General features: G+C 44.7%; 1 protein-coding gene across 1 annotated transcript in view; it reads right to left on the bottom strand.

Moving 5' to 3' along the window:
• Positions 1-16,819, bottom strand: part of ca7 (carbonic anhydrase VII) — a 30,774-nt gene extending 13,955 nt beyond the window's left edge. Inside the window, 9 exon segments of the mRNA XM_061700250.1 lie at positions 8,545-8,885; positions 9,294-9,552; positions 9,555-9,591; positions 9,673-9,737; positions 10,263-10,356; positions 10,607-10,664; positions 10,666-10,708; positions 15,562-15,758; positions 16,776-16,819. Of these exon segments, the coding sequence (XP_061556234.1) occupies positions 8,545-8,885; positions 9,294-9,552; positions 9,555-9,591; positions 9,673-9,737; positions 10,263-10,356; positions 10,607-10,664; positions 10,666-10,708; positions 15,562-15,758; positions 16,776-16,819 (1,138 nt within the window).
• Between the last annotated feature and the right edge of the window lie 524 nt (positions 16,820-17,343).

Here is a 17,343-nt window from a genome sequence, read left to right as displayed (position 1 = left end):
AATGCAAAGCCGTACTCTCGTTGGCACAACCCAAAACTGCAGGAAGAATAATCACCTAAAAAAAAAAAAAAAAAAAAAAAAAAACATTGAATAAGATAACAGCTTTTACATTGTTTATTGTTTTATTGGGCGTACTGGGGCCAATGAATTAACAGAATCAACCAAGAATGTAAATACATCTGACTGTCAAGACTCTTGATGGTAGTTTCATGTATGAAATCTGTAAGCCATCTTTGACAGTGATTTTAAACAGACATATATGAAATGAATATGCCTTGATGCAGTGCTGAGTGTGTTGCTATAGCGACCCTGGAACAAACATCAAAGCTTGGACTTACTACTCAGGGAGATTTAAGATAAATCAATGAAGTCTGTCGAGTTCCCTAAAGAGCATATAGATGTACAAGGCCTACTACAAATACCTTGTGCTTCAGGTCAGTGTAACCGGACTCACGTATGATCAGATGTCAAGGCTCAGGGTGCAACCATCATACATAACACTATGTGAGCCCACAACTCAATCAACGGTGTCTCATCAACACTTGGAGTGACCAACTAGGAGAGAAATAAAATAAACACCAAGGCCACATTTTCTGAGGAAAACAGTCCATAGATCAAAACATTTGTTGTGGATAGGTTGACAGTTCAGTATAGAATTACAGATCATGGCCTTGCCTCCAGATCATGACCTGGTGCTATTTTCTTTATTTTTCTTAACAGACCACCAAGATATGGGGGAAAGTCTCCTTCACCTTTGTGATATGTTGTCTCATACATTGAGTGAACCAAGGCCTTTGACTGTCAACTTTAATGACATTTGCTGTTTATACACAACCTGCTGTTAATGCGGCAAGTTGTTATCACAGTACCTCTAACTTGACCCTGAACTTGGCTGCAAATCAAATGTCAGTGTCCATGAGGGACAGGGGTTTCCACAGAAACCAAGGCCTTTTACTGAACATCAAACAAAATAGAGAACAACCTACTAAATAAAGGCATCCTAACGAAAACAGAAACACTTGTCACCAGAAGGGTTTTAACGGGTTGGATATTTTTATTAGATGGTTTTATTTCCTGACAAGGTGATGCAGATGGATCACGGGCTCAAAGACAAGTAGGGGAGATATGAGTGGGCCCAGAGTTTGTGCTTTGTTGCTCTGTTATTTGTATCCATGGCAACTGCGCAGTGACTACTTCTCCTTGCTGCCAGATGGAGTCACTGTACTTGCCAAAACTGACAGACTAAGGGATTTAAGAAACATTTCTTGGCTTTTTTTGTTCCATGTTAGATAATGCAGTTGTGTTTAGAGAAGTTACTTTAACTTTCGCTTATATAAACCACTAATTTAGCAATAATTATATTACTCTAGAAAATGTTGTGAAAAATGGTAACTGAATGCTTAAGTCATGCCTCTCCGATGTAACAAAACCTTTTCAGTACAGTACCTCACAATTTACAATATATTTGCAATAGAACTGGACTAGCAAGTTGCTTTCTTTCTAGAGTGATTTATACATTATGTAGTATATATATATATATATATATATATATATATATATATATGTGTGTGTGTGTGTGTGTATGTATGCTGACAAGCCTAATTTCTGATATGTGTGGTAAAAATGTCATGCTTTTAACCCATTTGTCATCATTTTTGGGCACCAATGTCTTTGTCTTTCCAATTATCACATAGTTTTGACCTTAACTTATTGGTCAGAGGTTATAGTGACAAAATATCTGCCCAACAAGCACAAAGACTGCTAAATATACACGTGACTGATTCTATTTCTGTGGTCTGACTGTAATATCTTATAACATAGCACATCGATTTTGGCTGGGGATGATGTGCTCGGTCGGGTATTCTCAGCCTCACGAACGCTTCCTGGTTCTATTTTGGTAGCGTTATTTGAGAATATGTGTCAAATATACTTCAAACACACCCACTCTCATTCCTTGTTTATTAGCATGCTAACAGATTTATTTCCACAGCCATCAGCGTTTAATTGCTCGTAATTTATATAAATACCCAGTAAAAGGCAGCCAGACAATGACAAGGCCAAATCTTATTGAAAATTTGAAAGCAGCCGCCAGTTAAATTTTCTGTATTTAAAAAAAAAAACATGCTTCTTCAGTTGATGGTTATTATCTTATGCAAATTACTTTATAAGTACCAATAAAATTAAGTATCTTTGGGGCACCATGTTGGCCGACTGGTTAACACATCTGCCTCACAGTTCTGAGAACCCGGATTCAAATCCGCCCTCGCCTGCGTGGAGTTTGCATGTTCTCCCTGTGCCTGCGTGGGTTTTCTCCGGGTACTCTGGTTTCCTCCCACATCCCAAAAACATGCATTAATTGGAGACTCTTAAGTTGCCCGGAGGTGTGAATGATCGCTTGTTTATATGTGCCCTGTGATTGTGGCGACCAGTTCAGGCTGTACCCCACCTATCGCCCAAAGATAGCTGGGATAGGCTCCAGCACGCCCCCGACCCTAGTGAGGATAAACAGTAAAGAAAATGGAAAGATGGATGGGTAGTATTTTTGCAAAAGACAAGCCTCATTACATCCAGCTGAAGAGGGGAGATGCTGCCATCTAGAGGAAGGCACAAGTCTGCAGCAATAAATATTGAACTACACTGAAATGATCCAATGAATGATAAACGGCATACCATACAGCAGTAATTATGTGACCTTGTAGCAAAACAATTAAACAGTATAAATGATTTATTTTCTCTGATTGTGATTTTTGTGTTTCCTTTTTTAAGCCTTAATCATCACTATCCCATAATTTTCCGATTCATGTTTCAAAACAAAATCAAGGGGATAAAACATGTTAAAGAACATAAAGAAAACTGCACACGTATTGACCTCCCTCATCAAACATTACACACTTCTATTTTATTTATTTATTTATTTACAATGGTTGCAATTAATTTATTTCCATAACACCTTATAGTTCCCCAATTAAGACAATGAGTCAATAATTGACTGTAATTGTTGTCCCTATGACCTGCTACAATCTGGCTCCTAATTACATTGAATGTGGCTTTCTGTAATCTGGAACTTTCAGTTTAAACATATACAACCCCAATTCCAATGAAGTTGGGACGTTGTGTTGAACATAAATAAAAACAGAATACAGTGATTTGCAAATCATGTTCATCCTATATTTAATTGAATACACTACAAAGACAATATATTTAATGTTCAAACTGATAAACTTTATTGTTTTTAGCAAATAATCATTAACTTAGAATTTTATGGCTGCAACACCTTGCAAAAAAAGCTGGGACAGGTGACAAAAAAGACTGAGAAAGTTGAGGAATGCTCATCAAACACCTGTTTGGAACATCCCACAGGTGAACAGGCTAATTGGGAACAGGTGGGTGCCATGATTGGGTATAAAAGGAGCTTCCCTGAATTGCTCAGTCATTCACAAACAAAGATGGGATGAGGTTCACCTCTTTGTGAACAAGTGCGTGAGAAAATAATCAAACAGTTTAAGGATAATGTTCCTCAATGTACAATTGCAAGGAATTTAGGGATTTCATCATCTACGGTCCATAATATTATCAAAAGGTTCAGAGAATCTGGAGACATCACTGCATGTAAGCGGCAAGGCCGAAAACCAACATTGAATGCCCGTGACCTTCGATCCCTCAGGCGGCACTGCATCAAAAACCGACATCAATGTGTAAAGGATATCACCACGTGGGCTCAGGAACACTTCAGAAAACCAATGTCAGTAAATACAGTTCGGCGCGACATCCATAAGTGCAACTTGAAACACTACTATGCAAAGCAAAAGCCATTTATCAACAACACCCAGAAACGCCGCCGGCTTCTCTGGGCCCGAGCTCATCTAAGATGGACCGATGCAAAGTGGAAATGTGTTCTGTGGTCCGACGAGTCCACATTTCAAATTGTTTTTGGAAATTGTGGACGTCGTGTCCTCCGGGCCAAAGAGGAAAAGAACCATCCGGACTGTAATGGACGCAAAGTTCAAAAGCCAGCATCTGTGATGGTATGGGGCTGTGTTAGTGCCAATGGCATGGGTAACTTACACATCTGTGAAGGCACCATTACTGCTGAAAGATACATACAGGTTTTGGAGAAACATATTCTGCCATCCAAGTCTTTTTCATGGACGCCCCTGCTTATTTCAGCAAGACAATGCCAAACCACATTCTGCATGTGTTACAACAGAGTGGCTTCGTAGTAAAAGAGTGCGGGTACTAGACTGGCCTGCCTGCAGTCCTGACCTGTCTCCCATTGAAAATGTGTGGCGCATTATGGAGCGTAAAATACGAGAACGGAGACCCCTGACTGTTGAACAGCTGAAACTGTACATCAAGAAAGAATGGGAAAGAATTCAACCTACAAAGCTTCAACAATTAGTGTCCTCAGTTCCCAAACGTTTATTGAATGTTGTTAAAAGAAAAGGTGATGTAATGCAGTGGTAAACATGACCCTGTCCCAGCTTTTTTGGAACGTGTTGCAGCCATAAAATTCTAATTCTAATTATTTCTTAAAAACAATAAAGTTTATCAGTTTGAACATTAGATATCTTGTCTTTGTAGTGTATTCAATTAAATATAGGTTGAACATGATTTGCAAATCATTGTATTCTGTTTTTATTTATGTTTAACACAACATCATTGGAATTGGGGTTGTACTTGAATGTTATCCTCCAAAAAAAAGACAATTTCGATTCCAGGAACAAAGTGCAGGTATTAATTATACAATAGCAATAGCAAATTTTGACATTCACTTTCGCTCAGTTTTCAGTGTTTATTACAGGAAATCGTTCTCCATTAAGTTAAAATAAGTAATAACGAAACAATTTTTGTTACATTTTATTCAAATCACTCTTAAATTATACTGTGAGGTTCATTTTTTTCATGTAGTTTGTTGTACAATCATGATAAATGTACAGTATATATATTCTATAGTATATAAACTATACTATTGCAGTCGGCATTAGTCCACCTATGTCAAGACTGTGTTACACAAAACTATCACCGCTCAACAAGTGTTAGGCGCCAGGACTTGCATACTACATGCTTAGGATATACAGTAAGTTTAGGAATTGCAGCTGCAGAGGAGAGATATTAATAACCATGGGAATCCCACAAAAACAAGTAAACTGGGAGTGGGAGGGGGCACTCCAAAACCCACACACAAGAACTAATTGGAGACACTAGTTTCAATCAAGTCTAGATGACATGCAAAAATAAAACCCAACACTCTGCTGAACGGTAGTAAGCCCAGAGACTCGTCTATCATGGCCAAACAGAACACTTAGATAAACAAAGCACTAATCCAATTCCAGCTACAGTTAGGATTGTTACGATGGAAATGATCTATGGCCACAGGAACTAGATATCTACCAAGAATAAGCTGGATAAACAAAGGATCATTTGACACCAGTAAGGAGCTTAGACAGCAGAATGATATGTTACCAGCATCTCACCTGCCATCTGCCAGTGGATTTACAGCTTTCTGACGGGAAGGACACAGCAGGTGAGGCTGGGGGAGACCACCTCATCCACACGCAGCATCAATACTGGGGCGCCCCAAGGTTGTGTCCTCTCTCTGCTGCTCTTCTCTCTCTACATGAACGACTGCACCTTAGCGCACCCGGCTGTCAAACTCCTGGAGTTTGCAGATGACACCACTGTCATCGGCCTCATCAAGGATGGTCACGAGTCTGCATATCGACAGGAAGCGGAGTGGCTAGAGCTGTGGTGCGGCCGACACAACCTGGAGCTGAACACGCTCAAGACTGTAGAGATGATCGTGGACTTCAGGATGCATCCTTCGCCACAGCTGCCCTTCACGTTGTCCAGCTGCCTCGTGTCAACCGTCGAGACCTTCAAGTTCCTGGGAATTACAGTCTCTCAGGACCTGAAGTGGGTGACCAACATCAACTTTGTCCTCAAAAAGGCCCAGCAGAGGATGTACTTCCTGCGGCTTCTGAGAAAGCACGGCCTGCCACAGGAGCTGCTGAGGCAGTTCTACACAGCGGTCATCGAATCAGTCCTGTGTTCTTCCATCACAGTCTGGTTTGGTGCTGCTACAAAAAAGGACAAACTCCGACTGCAACGGACAATCAGAACTGCTGAAAGGATTGTCGGTACCCCCCTACCCACCCTTGCGGACTTGCACGCTGCCAGAACTAAGACAAGAGCATCCAACATCCTCTCGGGCACTCCAATCCCCGGTCACCGGCTCTTCCAGCTCTTTCCCTCAGGTAGGCGCTACCGATCAATGCAAACTAGAACTAGCAGACATCTTCTTCCATCTTGCGATCAACTTCTTAAACACCTAACCTACAATTCCATTACAACATGCTGGCAATTTTTTGACTTGAGTTCGTTGTCACATTTCTGTGGGGCCAATTACACATTACTCGTGCACTCACTGTAGTTGTCTCGCCACGCTGCACTATTTGCATATCTGTTGTTGACCAATACTGGCCACTCATGCCAGAGTAGCATCTGCTCCATTTGCACACTGATTGACGAGTATCTGCAATATTTGCACAATCAACATTGTCCCAGATTATCGCACTACTCGTCACTTTAAACTGTATAATATTAGTCATTTGAACTGCTCTAAGTGCTTGAGGACTCTGCATCTTTTTGCACATCCATCCATCCATTTTCTGAGCCGCTTCTCCTCACTAGGGTCGCAGGCGTCCTGGGGCCTATCCCAGCTGTCATCGGGCAGGAGGCGGGGTACACCCTGAACTGGTTGCCAGCCAATCACAGGGCACATAGAAACAAACAACCACTCGCACTCACATTCACACCTAAGGGCAATTTAGAGTCTCCAATTAATGCATGTTTTTGGGCTGTGGGAGGAAACCGGAGTGCTCGGAGAAAACCCACGCAGGCACGGGGAGAACATGCAAACTCCACACAGGCGGGACCGGGGATTGAACCCAGGTCCTCAGAACTGTGAGGCTGACGCTCTAACCAGTCGCCCACCGTGCCACTCTTTTTGCACAATTGTCAAAAAAAATAAAAAAATGTATCGGCATTACCAGACAACTAGCAACCCTTTATTGCTCAGTGACTGTTTTTTTTGTCAATGTCTTTATGTCTCAAAAGTGTTCTCTGTCAATTAATTGTCTGTTGTCGTACTAGAACGGCTCCAACTACCGGAGACAAATTCCTTGTGTGTGTTTTTTGGACATACTTGGCAAATAAAGATGATTCTGATTCTGATCCTGATCTAATCCCCCGTAAAGCCAATCTGTAGCCCCCCCCCCCAAACAATTTTGTACTTCTCCAAAAATTGCCCCCCTGTCAATGAAACATACCGACCACATAATATATGACGAACTGTACTGAAGTGTACAGGCAACAGAATACCGATCAGCACAACTGTACCAGTGCCTCTGGTACGGTGAAGTCCCAAAATAATGCTCGCTTGCATACTCTGTCACAAAGCAGTTCAAAGCATTCATCAACACAATTATCTGGAGAGGATCAATGGACATGGAACCATAAACGCTTTGGGTTTCAAATTGACAGAAACCATCTTTATCGCACTCGCCTCCTCCCCTAGGAATTTGTTAAGTAAGTAGAGAACAACAAAGAGGATGGTAGCTGTCTTTGAAAGGACAGCTCATAAAGTGAGTCACAAATAGTCAGATTAAGGTATCAGCAGTTTGGGGTTACCACACCTATACCTTGTGATTATTTTCGGTGCTAAAGGGGCACAATGTTAACCCTATGACATCGCAACTCAATAAAGTACGTTTTTCTCTTTAAAAATAGAGTCACAGCAAATTTCTCAAAAACCTGTAGGGAAAAGCCCTCATAAACCTAAATCTTAACAGACGAAATCAGCGGTGGTGAACTGTAGTTTGGGGAGCACGCAACATGAGCAAAGCAGATTTCACAGTTGGCTGGTCAACTGTGGCATCCATCTGAATGCTTACTTCTCTGATGACTTACAGATAAATAGGATATATATGTTTCTGTAAAAATTATTTAAAAGTTAAAGCTTCTGTGTGGATTTTATTGTAGGGAAAGGTGTTATTTAAGATGTGAGAATGCTCACTAATTGAAAATAGTCTCTGCACGACTATAAATACTAAATATTAAATGATATTAAATTTTGCTTCCATCGCATTTGCGAAACGCAGTGGTGGTGCATCCTGTGGTTCGAGTAAGAAATATACTGTGGTTTGTGTGTGCGGGTTTTGGCTTGGCTTCCTCTTTCGGGCAGTGCACACTGGGGCTCGGCATTTTGGCGCGGGGGGGGCTTCGCACGGCCCTGGTGATTTTTCCTTTTTTTCTTGATGGGTGGTCCCTGGTGCTGTGAAGCGTTGGTTCCTTTCACAACTTTCACCAGTGAGGCGCGGGGTTTGTGTTTGGGGTGCTGTGGGACGGCATTTGTGTGGGCTTTGTCCCGGTTCATTGTGGTGTGGGAATGCTGCGGTGGGGTTTTGGCTCGGTATTGAGTTAGTTTTTTGGTTTGTTTGTTTGTTTGTTTGTTTGTTTGTTTGTTTTTCTGTCGTCGGCGCTTGCGTTGGTTTGGGGACTGAAGTGGGCACTGGGGACTGTCAGTGTGGGGGTGCGGCCGGCCGTTTGCCTTGTTGGCTGTCTCGGTGTTGGCATGGACGTGTTTTGTGGTTTCGCTCGTCCTGTTAACTGTGAATTGGCTTCGCTGGGGCTCCGTGCGGTGTGGGCTGGGGCTCGGGCACGTCAGGCGCTGCGCATCGTGGGGCCCTCCTGTTCCGGGTGTTGCGCTGAGGCGGCTGGTCATTGATTTTGGCGGGGTTGGGGAGCGCTTTTGTTCGCCGCCGTTGGGTGCGTCTTCGTGCACGTTCTTCTTCGTTGGTTTCCGCTTCTTCTTCGGTGTGGGCAGGCTGCGGGCATCGGGGCTAGGGGCCAGGGTGTTTGGGTATGGGCGGCTCCGGGGGGGGCCAGGTCATAGGTCTAGGTTAAGGTCGGTTCTCGATGCCCAACCCTCACCCTTCCTCGATGTGCCGGCTCAGCAACTCCGTACACCAGTTTACTAACATGCATGCTGGGATCACTTATAACAACACAGGTTAAACTAACATAACTCACAGGTTCTTACAGGTGTTTAGACACTAATAAAGAATCCCACCACACCACTGGACAGTACCACTGCCTTCCTCATTTTCCCACATACTGTCCTCTCAAATGTAGTGAGATTATTATTTTATTTTTAAAAAGGACTTCTGCGACCTGAATTTAAAATAACATTTGAAAGCCTCCATAGCATACAGTCTAAAACATAAATTTCAAGCATCAATGTTGAATAAGTTATTAAAAAGCATTTATATAAATAAATATGAAAAGTGCTATATTTGTAAACGAATAAGAGGCTGACAGAACTTTGGTCATCATGTCCTGTCAATATACAGCTAGTCAATATTGTGGTCAAAGGTTCACAGACCTGCCTTTCTGATACAGAGATGGGCTCCTTCAGGATGATCCAGATAACACTTTCATGTAGTGGGGGTGTGGTCAGCGATCCAAGGTACGTCCAGTAGTGGAGGCTAAGGGGCACTTGGGATTGAAACTTTTGAAATCTGTGACACTACCCTTTGACCAACACAACAAGCAAACAATACTTTGCTTTGACAGCTTTGAAGCAGAACGAGCCAGTTACAAAATTGAACTCACCTTGAACTTTACCATGTACAGTGAATCTGTTATCATATGGAACCATCTGTGTTCATCACCAGTCTTATGCAACACAGAAACATTTAAACATATATATATATATATAAATATATTATATTAATACTTATGTTAATATTTACAACTGAGGCCCTTGATGTGCAGGTATTAAAATGACTGTAACTTCTAAAAGGTAAAAGGTCGTATTTTTGTGAAAACACTTGCTTAAAGCTGAAAGTCTACATTTCATTTGCGTCTTCAAGTGTTTTATTTAAAACTCAATGTGGTGGCGTATGAGGCCCAAAATCCCCCAAACTGTTTGCCATTGTATAAATACATCTAAACGTACACTTACTTTATCGAAAATGGTCAAATCTTTTACAATTTAAATATGTGAGGGTGGCAAAATGCTGGGGTCACAAAGCCTAAAGTGAGGGTACATTTTGCCCTCTAATTTGGCTTCCAAACCGGTCTTATTAAAACAGGTCCTATGAAGAAAAATAATACATTCAATTATACAAGCAAAAACAATTTTATTTAATGCGAATCCTATAAATGGATGTCTTGATAACTAAAACTTTGTGTCTTACTTTCTAAAAAGAGACCAAGGACAGGAAGTCCATCAGGAGCTGCTGCTGCCTCCCCAAATGTCTTGTATTTGATTGCATTCCAATGAACCAAATGAAGCTGGAAGGTGTATATAAACAGAATGGGAAGTGATTAAGACTGTAGCTTTCCATAAGGTTGAGAAATGCAAATTACAATAAAGAAGACAGTTGTTCAATCAGATTATACTGTATGTTCAAGGATTGGTTTGCCTTCCCTTTGATGCCAATTGAACATGTGTAATTGTTTGTGACCTATGCTGGATACTCTCATCCGACTTGACAGACTTGGCATCATATGAGACTTTAATATTCAGTTCTAAAACACTGACCTCTGAAGCATAGCTGTGGCCTGCAACAGTGTGCTCAGAGCCACGGCACCCATTTCCACTGTTTCAGTCTGTATGGGTTGTCTACAGGGCCTCCCCGGATCACTGCAGGGAGACAGGAGTCAATACTTCTGTCACGAACGTGGTTAGGGCGAGGGCGAGTAACACAAGGTAAGAACATAGTGGACCCAATTGCAGGGAAGCAGGGAGGCAAGGCAGGAGTGCGGGAGTCTCAAAATAATATTTAATCTTCAAAAAGGGAAAACTAAACAAAGTCCCACAACAGATACCAATCAAATCAAAGTAACAAAGAAACACTCGAATATCTAAAACTGGAAACAAACTATGACCTGTGAGGAAGACGTGGAATAGAAAGGGAGAATGACACCTGACAATAACATACCACAATGATAAAGACAACTGACGACTATGACATGGCAGAGACATGTGACAACGACAATGAACCGACATGAATTGAAAGAAACCAGGTAACTAAATACAAACAGATAGACGAGACAACGAGGAACACCTGGACAAGACATGAGTGGCTGGAGAGAGCTGATTGGTTGACACAAAGCAGACGAGAACAGGTGGACACAACAACTTAATGAGCACACGACAAACATGGAACACAGGAAAACATGGAACAAAACTAAACACAACCCAAACCAAAACACAGACCATGACAGTACCCCCCCCTCTAAAGGAACGGATCCCAGACGTTCCCCAAACAACAACCAAAAAGTCACCAACCCAGGGTGGGCGGAAGGGGGCCTGGAGGAGGGTACAGAGTCCACCCCTCAGGTCAGTCTGGTGGCCATCCAGGCCACCCAGGGTGAGGTGCTTGGCTGAGCGGTTCAGGAGGTCGTCCAGGACGCCAAGCACCAAGGCCTTTACAGGGCCATTCAGGCGGACGGCCACAGTGCCGAAGCCAATGGTAATGCAGGGGCCAGGCAATAGGTTGGGTGGCGGCCGCTGGACGAACGCCGCCGGAGCGAGGACGGGTGGCGGCCGCTGGGCGAGCGCCGCCGGAGCGAGGACGGGTGGCGGCCGCTGGGCGAGCGCCGCCGGAGCGGGGACGGGTGGCGGCCGCTGGGCGAGCGCCGCCGGAGCGGGGACGGGTGGCGGCCCCTGGACGAGCGCCGCCGGAGCGGGGACGGGATGGCGGCCGCTGGACGAGCGCCGCCGGAGCGGGGACGGGTGGCGGCCGCTGGACGAGCGCCGCCAGGAGCGGGGTCGGGTGGCGGCCGCTGGACGAGCGCCGCCGGAGCGGGGTCGGGTGGCGGCCGCTGGACGAGCGCCGACGGAGCGGGGTCGGGTGGCGGCCGCTGGACGAGCGCCGACGGAGCGGGGTCGGGTGGCGGCCGCTGGACGAGCGCCGCCGGAGCATGGACGGGTGGCGGCCGCTGGACGAGCGCCGGCGGAGCAAGGACGGGTGGCGGCCGCTAGACGAGCGCCGCCGGAGCAAGGACGGGTGGCGGCCGCTGGACGAGCGCCGCCGGAGCAAGGACGGGTGCCTGGCGCAGCTGCCGAGGAGCAGGAACGGGAGCCTAGCGCAGCTGCCGAGGAGCAGGAACGGGAGCCTGCCGCAGCTGCCGAGGAGCAGGAACGGGAGCCTGCCGCAGCTGCCGAGGAGCAGGAACAGGAGCCTGGAGCAGCTGGAGAGGAGCAGGAACGGGGCCTGCAGTCGCTTCCTCAGCCTGCCGCCATTGAGGTTTGGGAGTAGAGGGTACGGGAGTGGAAGAGTGCACAAGGTCTCGGGAAGGTGAACTAGGAAAAATGGCTGGTACTGAACATGGTGGCAGGTTTGACTGGACGTGACTTAATTGGAGCCGTGGAACAACGTGTGCCGCCGGAGCGGGGACGGGTGGCGGCCGCTGGACGAGCGCCGCCGGAGCGGGGACGGGTGGCGGCCGCTGGACGAGCGCCGCCGGAGCGGGGACGGGTGGCGGCCGCTGGACGAGCGCCGCCGGAGCGGGGACGGGTGGCGGCCCCTGGACGAGCGCCGCCGGAGCGGGGACGGGTGGCGGCCGCTGGACGAGCGCCGCCGGAGCGGGGACGGGTGGCGGCCGCTGGACGAGCGCCGCCGGAGCGGGGACGGGTGGCGGCCGCTGGACGAGCGCCGCCGGAGCGGGGTCGGGTGGCGGCCGCTGGACGAGCGCCGCCGGAGCGGGGTCGGGTGGCGGCCGCTGGACGAGCGCCGACGGAGCGGGGTCGGGTGGCGGCCGCTGGACGAGCGCCGACGGAGCGGGGTCGGGTGGCGGCCGCTGGACGAGCGCCGGCGGAGCAAGGACGGGTGGCGGCCGCTAGACGAGCGCCGCCGGAGCAAGGACGGGTGGCGGCCGCTGGACGAGCGCCGCCGGAGCAAGGACGGGTGCCTGGCGCAGCTGCCGAGGAGCAGGAACGGGAGCCTAGCGCAGCTGCCGAGGAGCAGGAACGGGAGCCTGCCGCAGCTGCCGAGGAGCAGGAACGGGAGCCTGCCGCAGCTGCCGAGGAGCAGGAACGGGAGCCTGGAGCAGCTGGAGAGGAGCAGGAACGGGGCCTGCAGTCGCTTCCTCAGCCTGCCGCCATTGAGGTTTGGGAGTAGAGGGTACGGGAGTGGAAGAGTGCACAAGGTCTCGGGAAGGTGAACTAGGAAAAATGGCTGGTACTGAACATGGTGGCAGGTTTGACTGGACGTGACTTAATTGGAGCCGTGGAACAACGTGTGGGAACAGGTGAGAAATTAAGTGACTTGTGAACAGGGAAAAAACGAGGGGGCAAAATTTGACCTTTACTTGGGCGCCTCCGTTGGCCACCACGCGGCGGTCCCGGGTAGATGGCCAAACGGGTGCCCAAGAAAAGGTCCGAGGGAAAGGTTTTGGACTCACTGGGGTTGGAAATGGGGAGACGTGACAAAAACTGACGAGGACGGGATAAACTAGGGAAGGAACCAGAAAAATCTAAGTCTGTGTCAGAGTCAGAATCAGACAGAAGGTTAACTAAATCGGGGCCATCTTCACAATCAGAAAAATCAGAATCTAAAGAAACATGTGAATGTAAAATAGTAGGGCATGGTGAATAACTAGGACAAGTGGGGGGGACCCGATGAAAAGGACAGAAAAGACTGAACGATAGGGCTTACTGGAGGAGGGTAGGTATGGATGGCAGGCTGAGGACGGTGGGAGGCAGTTTGGTGGTGTCCAGGGTGACGCCATCTTCTTCCCGCTGGGTCCTGTTCTGGTCGGTTCATTCTGTCACGAACGTGGTTAGGGCGAGGGCGAGTAACACAAGGTAAGAACATGGTGGACCCAATTGCAGGGAAGCAGAGAGGCAAGGCAGGAGTGCGGGAGTCTCAAAATAATATTTAATCTTCAAAAAGGGAAAACTAAACAAAGTCCCACAACAGATACCTATCAAATCAAAGTAACAAAGAAACACTCGAATATCTATATAAATACAAACAGATAGACGAGACAACGAGGAACACCTGGACAAGACATGAGTGGCTGGAGAGAGCTGATTGGTTGACACAAAGCAGACGAGAACAGGTGGACACAACAACTTAATGAGCACACGACAAACATGGAACACAGGAAAACATGGAACAAAACTAAACACAACCCAAACCAAAACACAGACCATGACAACTTCGTCAATTTATCAGATACTCACTCTTTGTTAAGACAAGTATTGAAAGACGAGCTGTTTTTCATTGATGCTTCTCTTCAGCATAGGATTCAGGCACATAAACAACATGCATATGTGAGGTCAAATATTGCTGCGCTGGGTTAAACATTCTATTCCTGTTTACTGGTCATCACGGGCATTGATAAATTGAGCTTTTGTGTAACTGAACACTTGCATGTCTGAGAGAGAGTGCAGATTTGATCTGTGCCTGTATCCTGGAGTGCTAGCCGTGGCCTTCCATACTATTCTAATCTGATTTTTATTCGCTGTGATGTCTCTGACTGCCTTTTGGCAAACGAGGCGCACAGAGCCCAGTCAAGTTAGCTTGGCAGGAATGACGCAAGGGCCAGACACGTCTAACAATGTGGTGTTAGGTTAGAGCTATTGTATTATTGCAAAATACATAAGAGCAAATATCAATTACGGTATTGTTGGTTGAGAGTTTCTCAACTGCATGTAGATCTGATGTTATAACTCATAACAACTTGATATTAAACCCTGTCTCATAGATCCAATACAGTAGAAAACTTAATGTATACCATCATGAACAGCTCAAAGCCCTTTAGAAACTTTTGTGTGTGAAGAATACTTTTAACAACAATATGCAACATGTTGAAGCAATCATGTTAACAACAAATTCAGCCACACTTGAGAAGAAAAAAAACAGCTGGTTTAAGGGATTTCTGCCACTCATTTATACTGCGGCTGAAAAAAAGCTGTTGTTGTTTTCTCTGTGGAAACCGCCTATGACATACAGCCCCGTCTTTCTGCAGTTATTGATGGTAATGATAGTGTGGTATACATGGTGCCACCCACTAGAAACAGTATAGGATAGGATCATAATAACCACTGAGATCAGCTCAGTTTATTATACCTCTTATCCACGAAACAGTTTCTGTACACTTAATCACTTCACTGCACTTACCTTCAACAACAAACTATACAGTACACGTGCAATCGTTATTTATGGGCAATTGCAACATTATTTTTAAAATTCTGACACAGAAGGGTATTTATTGTCTGACCCACTATAAACAATACTTGAATTATGACCCAGTTAAATTATTAGACTCAATACATTTCTTTAATGCGTTCGTCAAAGTTACAGTAAATGATGATGAATGACCATTGCTCATAACTAAGGCAGAGTAAAAGTGCAAAATCGAAATTATGTAATCTTTGAGTTAGCTATTTAGAAAATGAAGGCTGTTAAGAAATCAAAACAATGCAAGACTGTACTGTTTAAACCTATTAAAAATTAACTAAATAAATCAAGTCTGTTTCCTCACCTGACCGGTCATCTGTGTCATCAAAGTCGACCACAACAGAATCCCCATTGTTGGAGATGTTAATGGAGGAACAGTGGTCATAATTGAGGAGAATGGATTGCAGGCTAGGGTCATATGAGGCCTGATGAAGCATGATATTGATGGGAGACTGCCTGTACCCCTGGGCAACAGGGAAATTTTTGTGCCATTCTGAAGGACTTATTCAGAAACAAAGCACATGCAAGCGAACAAATCAATACAGTTGAGCTATTCACAGTGTTATTACACAGCACAGCATTAGGTACACCTTGCAAGGGTGGGCAAAGTGTGGCCCATGTCTCACATACGGCCTCCTCTATTCTTTAATTTTCCCCACTGAGCATTTACATTAACACGAATCCTGTAAAATCTTTTTGCATTAATGTATTCATTTAACTCGTTTAATAATTGGTTAATTGGTTTATTGTAAGTAAAAAAAAAAAAAATTAAAAATACATATACATCTTGCAATTTTGAATTGATTTTATTAACTAATGGATAATTAATCATAAATAAATATCAGAATTTAAAAATGAGAATTAATTCTTATTTTTATTAACTTTAGCTATAGTTATTATTACACTACATATATTTTACATAGGTCTCCACATTTTAACCTTTTCTACTTATCTAAGAATGACCTCTCCATTAAAAAAAAATAAAAAATCAAACACGGCCCTTGAGCACAAATATACCCACTCCTGATGTGATCAAATATGAGAGTTATCATAAATTCTACATTTACAAAGGTAAAGCTTAAATTCGAGAAACACTCAAAGAGAGGTGTTAAATTAAGAAGAAAAAAAATTGTGAAAGTTGTTTTTCTTTCAGGACTAGCTGTGTTAAAGGGCCAAAGTATTGGAAACACCTAATATCACCTAATGTAGCCTACTCATTTCACTTTTTATTGAGTAAATAATACCAACATGCGGAAACCAATTAATTCCACATTTTTAGTTCATTTGAATTATAAACAATAAATGCTTGTTTCCCAAGACGTGACCCCCACCATCACGATAAGAAAAATAAGAAAAAGGAAAACATAGGACACTGTTCATCCGTTAAAGTGCGGCTAATCTCGCATTGCTGAACCAATCAGCCTCAGCAACATAAACGTGCCCCTGTCAAATTCCATCACTGTAATCAATGAACTCCAGCAGCTACTTGATGAGAGCAGAGAGAGGAGATGCACTGACGTCTTACCGTTTTCTTTACCGTATCCCCAGCTATTGATGGGCATCTGCTTTTGGGCTGTAGGATTAAAACGTTGTAGGATCAGGTCCACACGTATACAGTAGGATAAATTGTTGCAGATAATGATGAAGAAGACTTTGTAAGAGCCAGGAGGAGGGAAAGCTTTCATTCTGTAGACGCCCCCTTCACGCCCACTAATAGACAAATCGCGTGCGCGCACACATGATTCTACAACCACCTCCTATCAAATTCTTTATTTATCCTTTACTATTACAATGTCATCTAGCCATACAAATAGTTTAGCAATAAATGTGTATTATTATTATTAATATTATAATACGTTCGGTTTGGGGTCAATATGATGATGAGCAATCTACATGAAATACATGATCGTCATTGTATCAACAATAAAAAACAATAAGATCTATAGGATCGTACTTCTGCAGGAATAAAACAGAATATCAAGGTCTTTCCAGTCACTGGCAAGAAGCACGTTTGACAGATATTCTGTAAATAAATAACAATACATTGAACAGTTGAAACAAAGACCCCGTGTTAAGTGTTAAATGA

The sequence above is a fragment of the Phycodurus eques genome, chromosome 2 (genome assembly GCF_024500275.1).
Source record: "Phycodurus eques isolate BA_2022a chromosome 2, UOR_Pequ_1.1, whole genome shotgun sequence".
NCBI lineage: Eukaryota > Metazoa > Chordata > Actinopteri > Syngnathiformes > Syngnathidae > Phycodurus > Phycodurus eques.
Note: the sequence above shows the minus strand (reverse complement) of the source record. Positions and strands in the feature narration are given on the sequence as shown.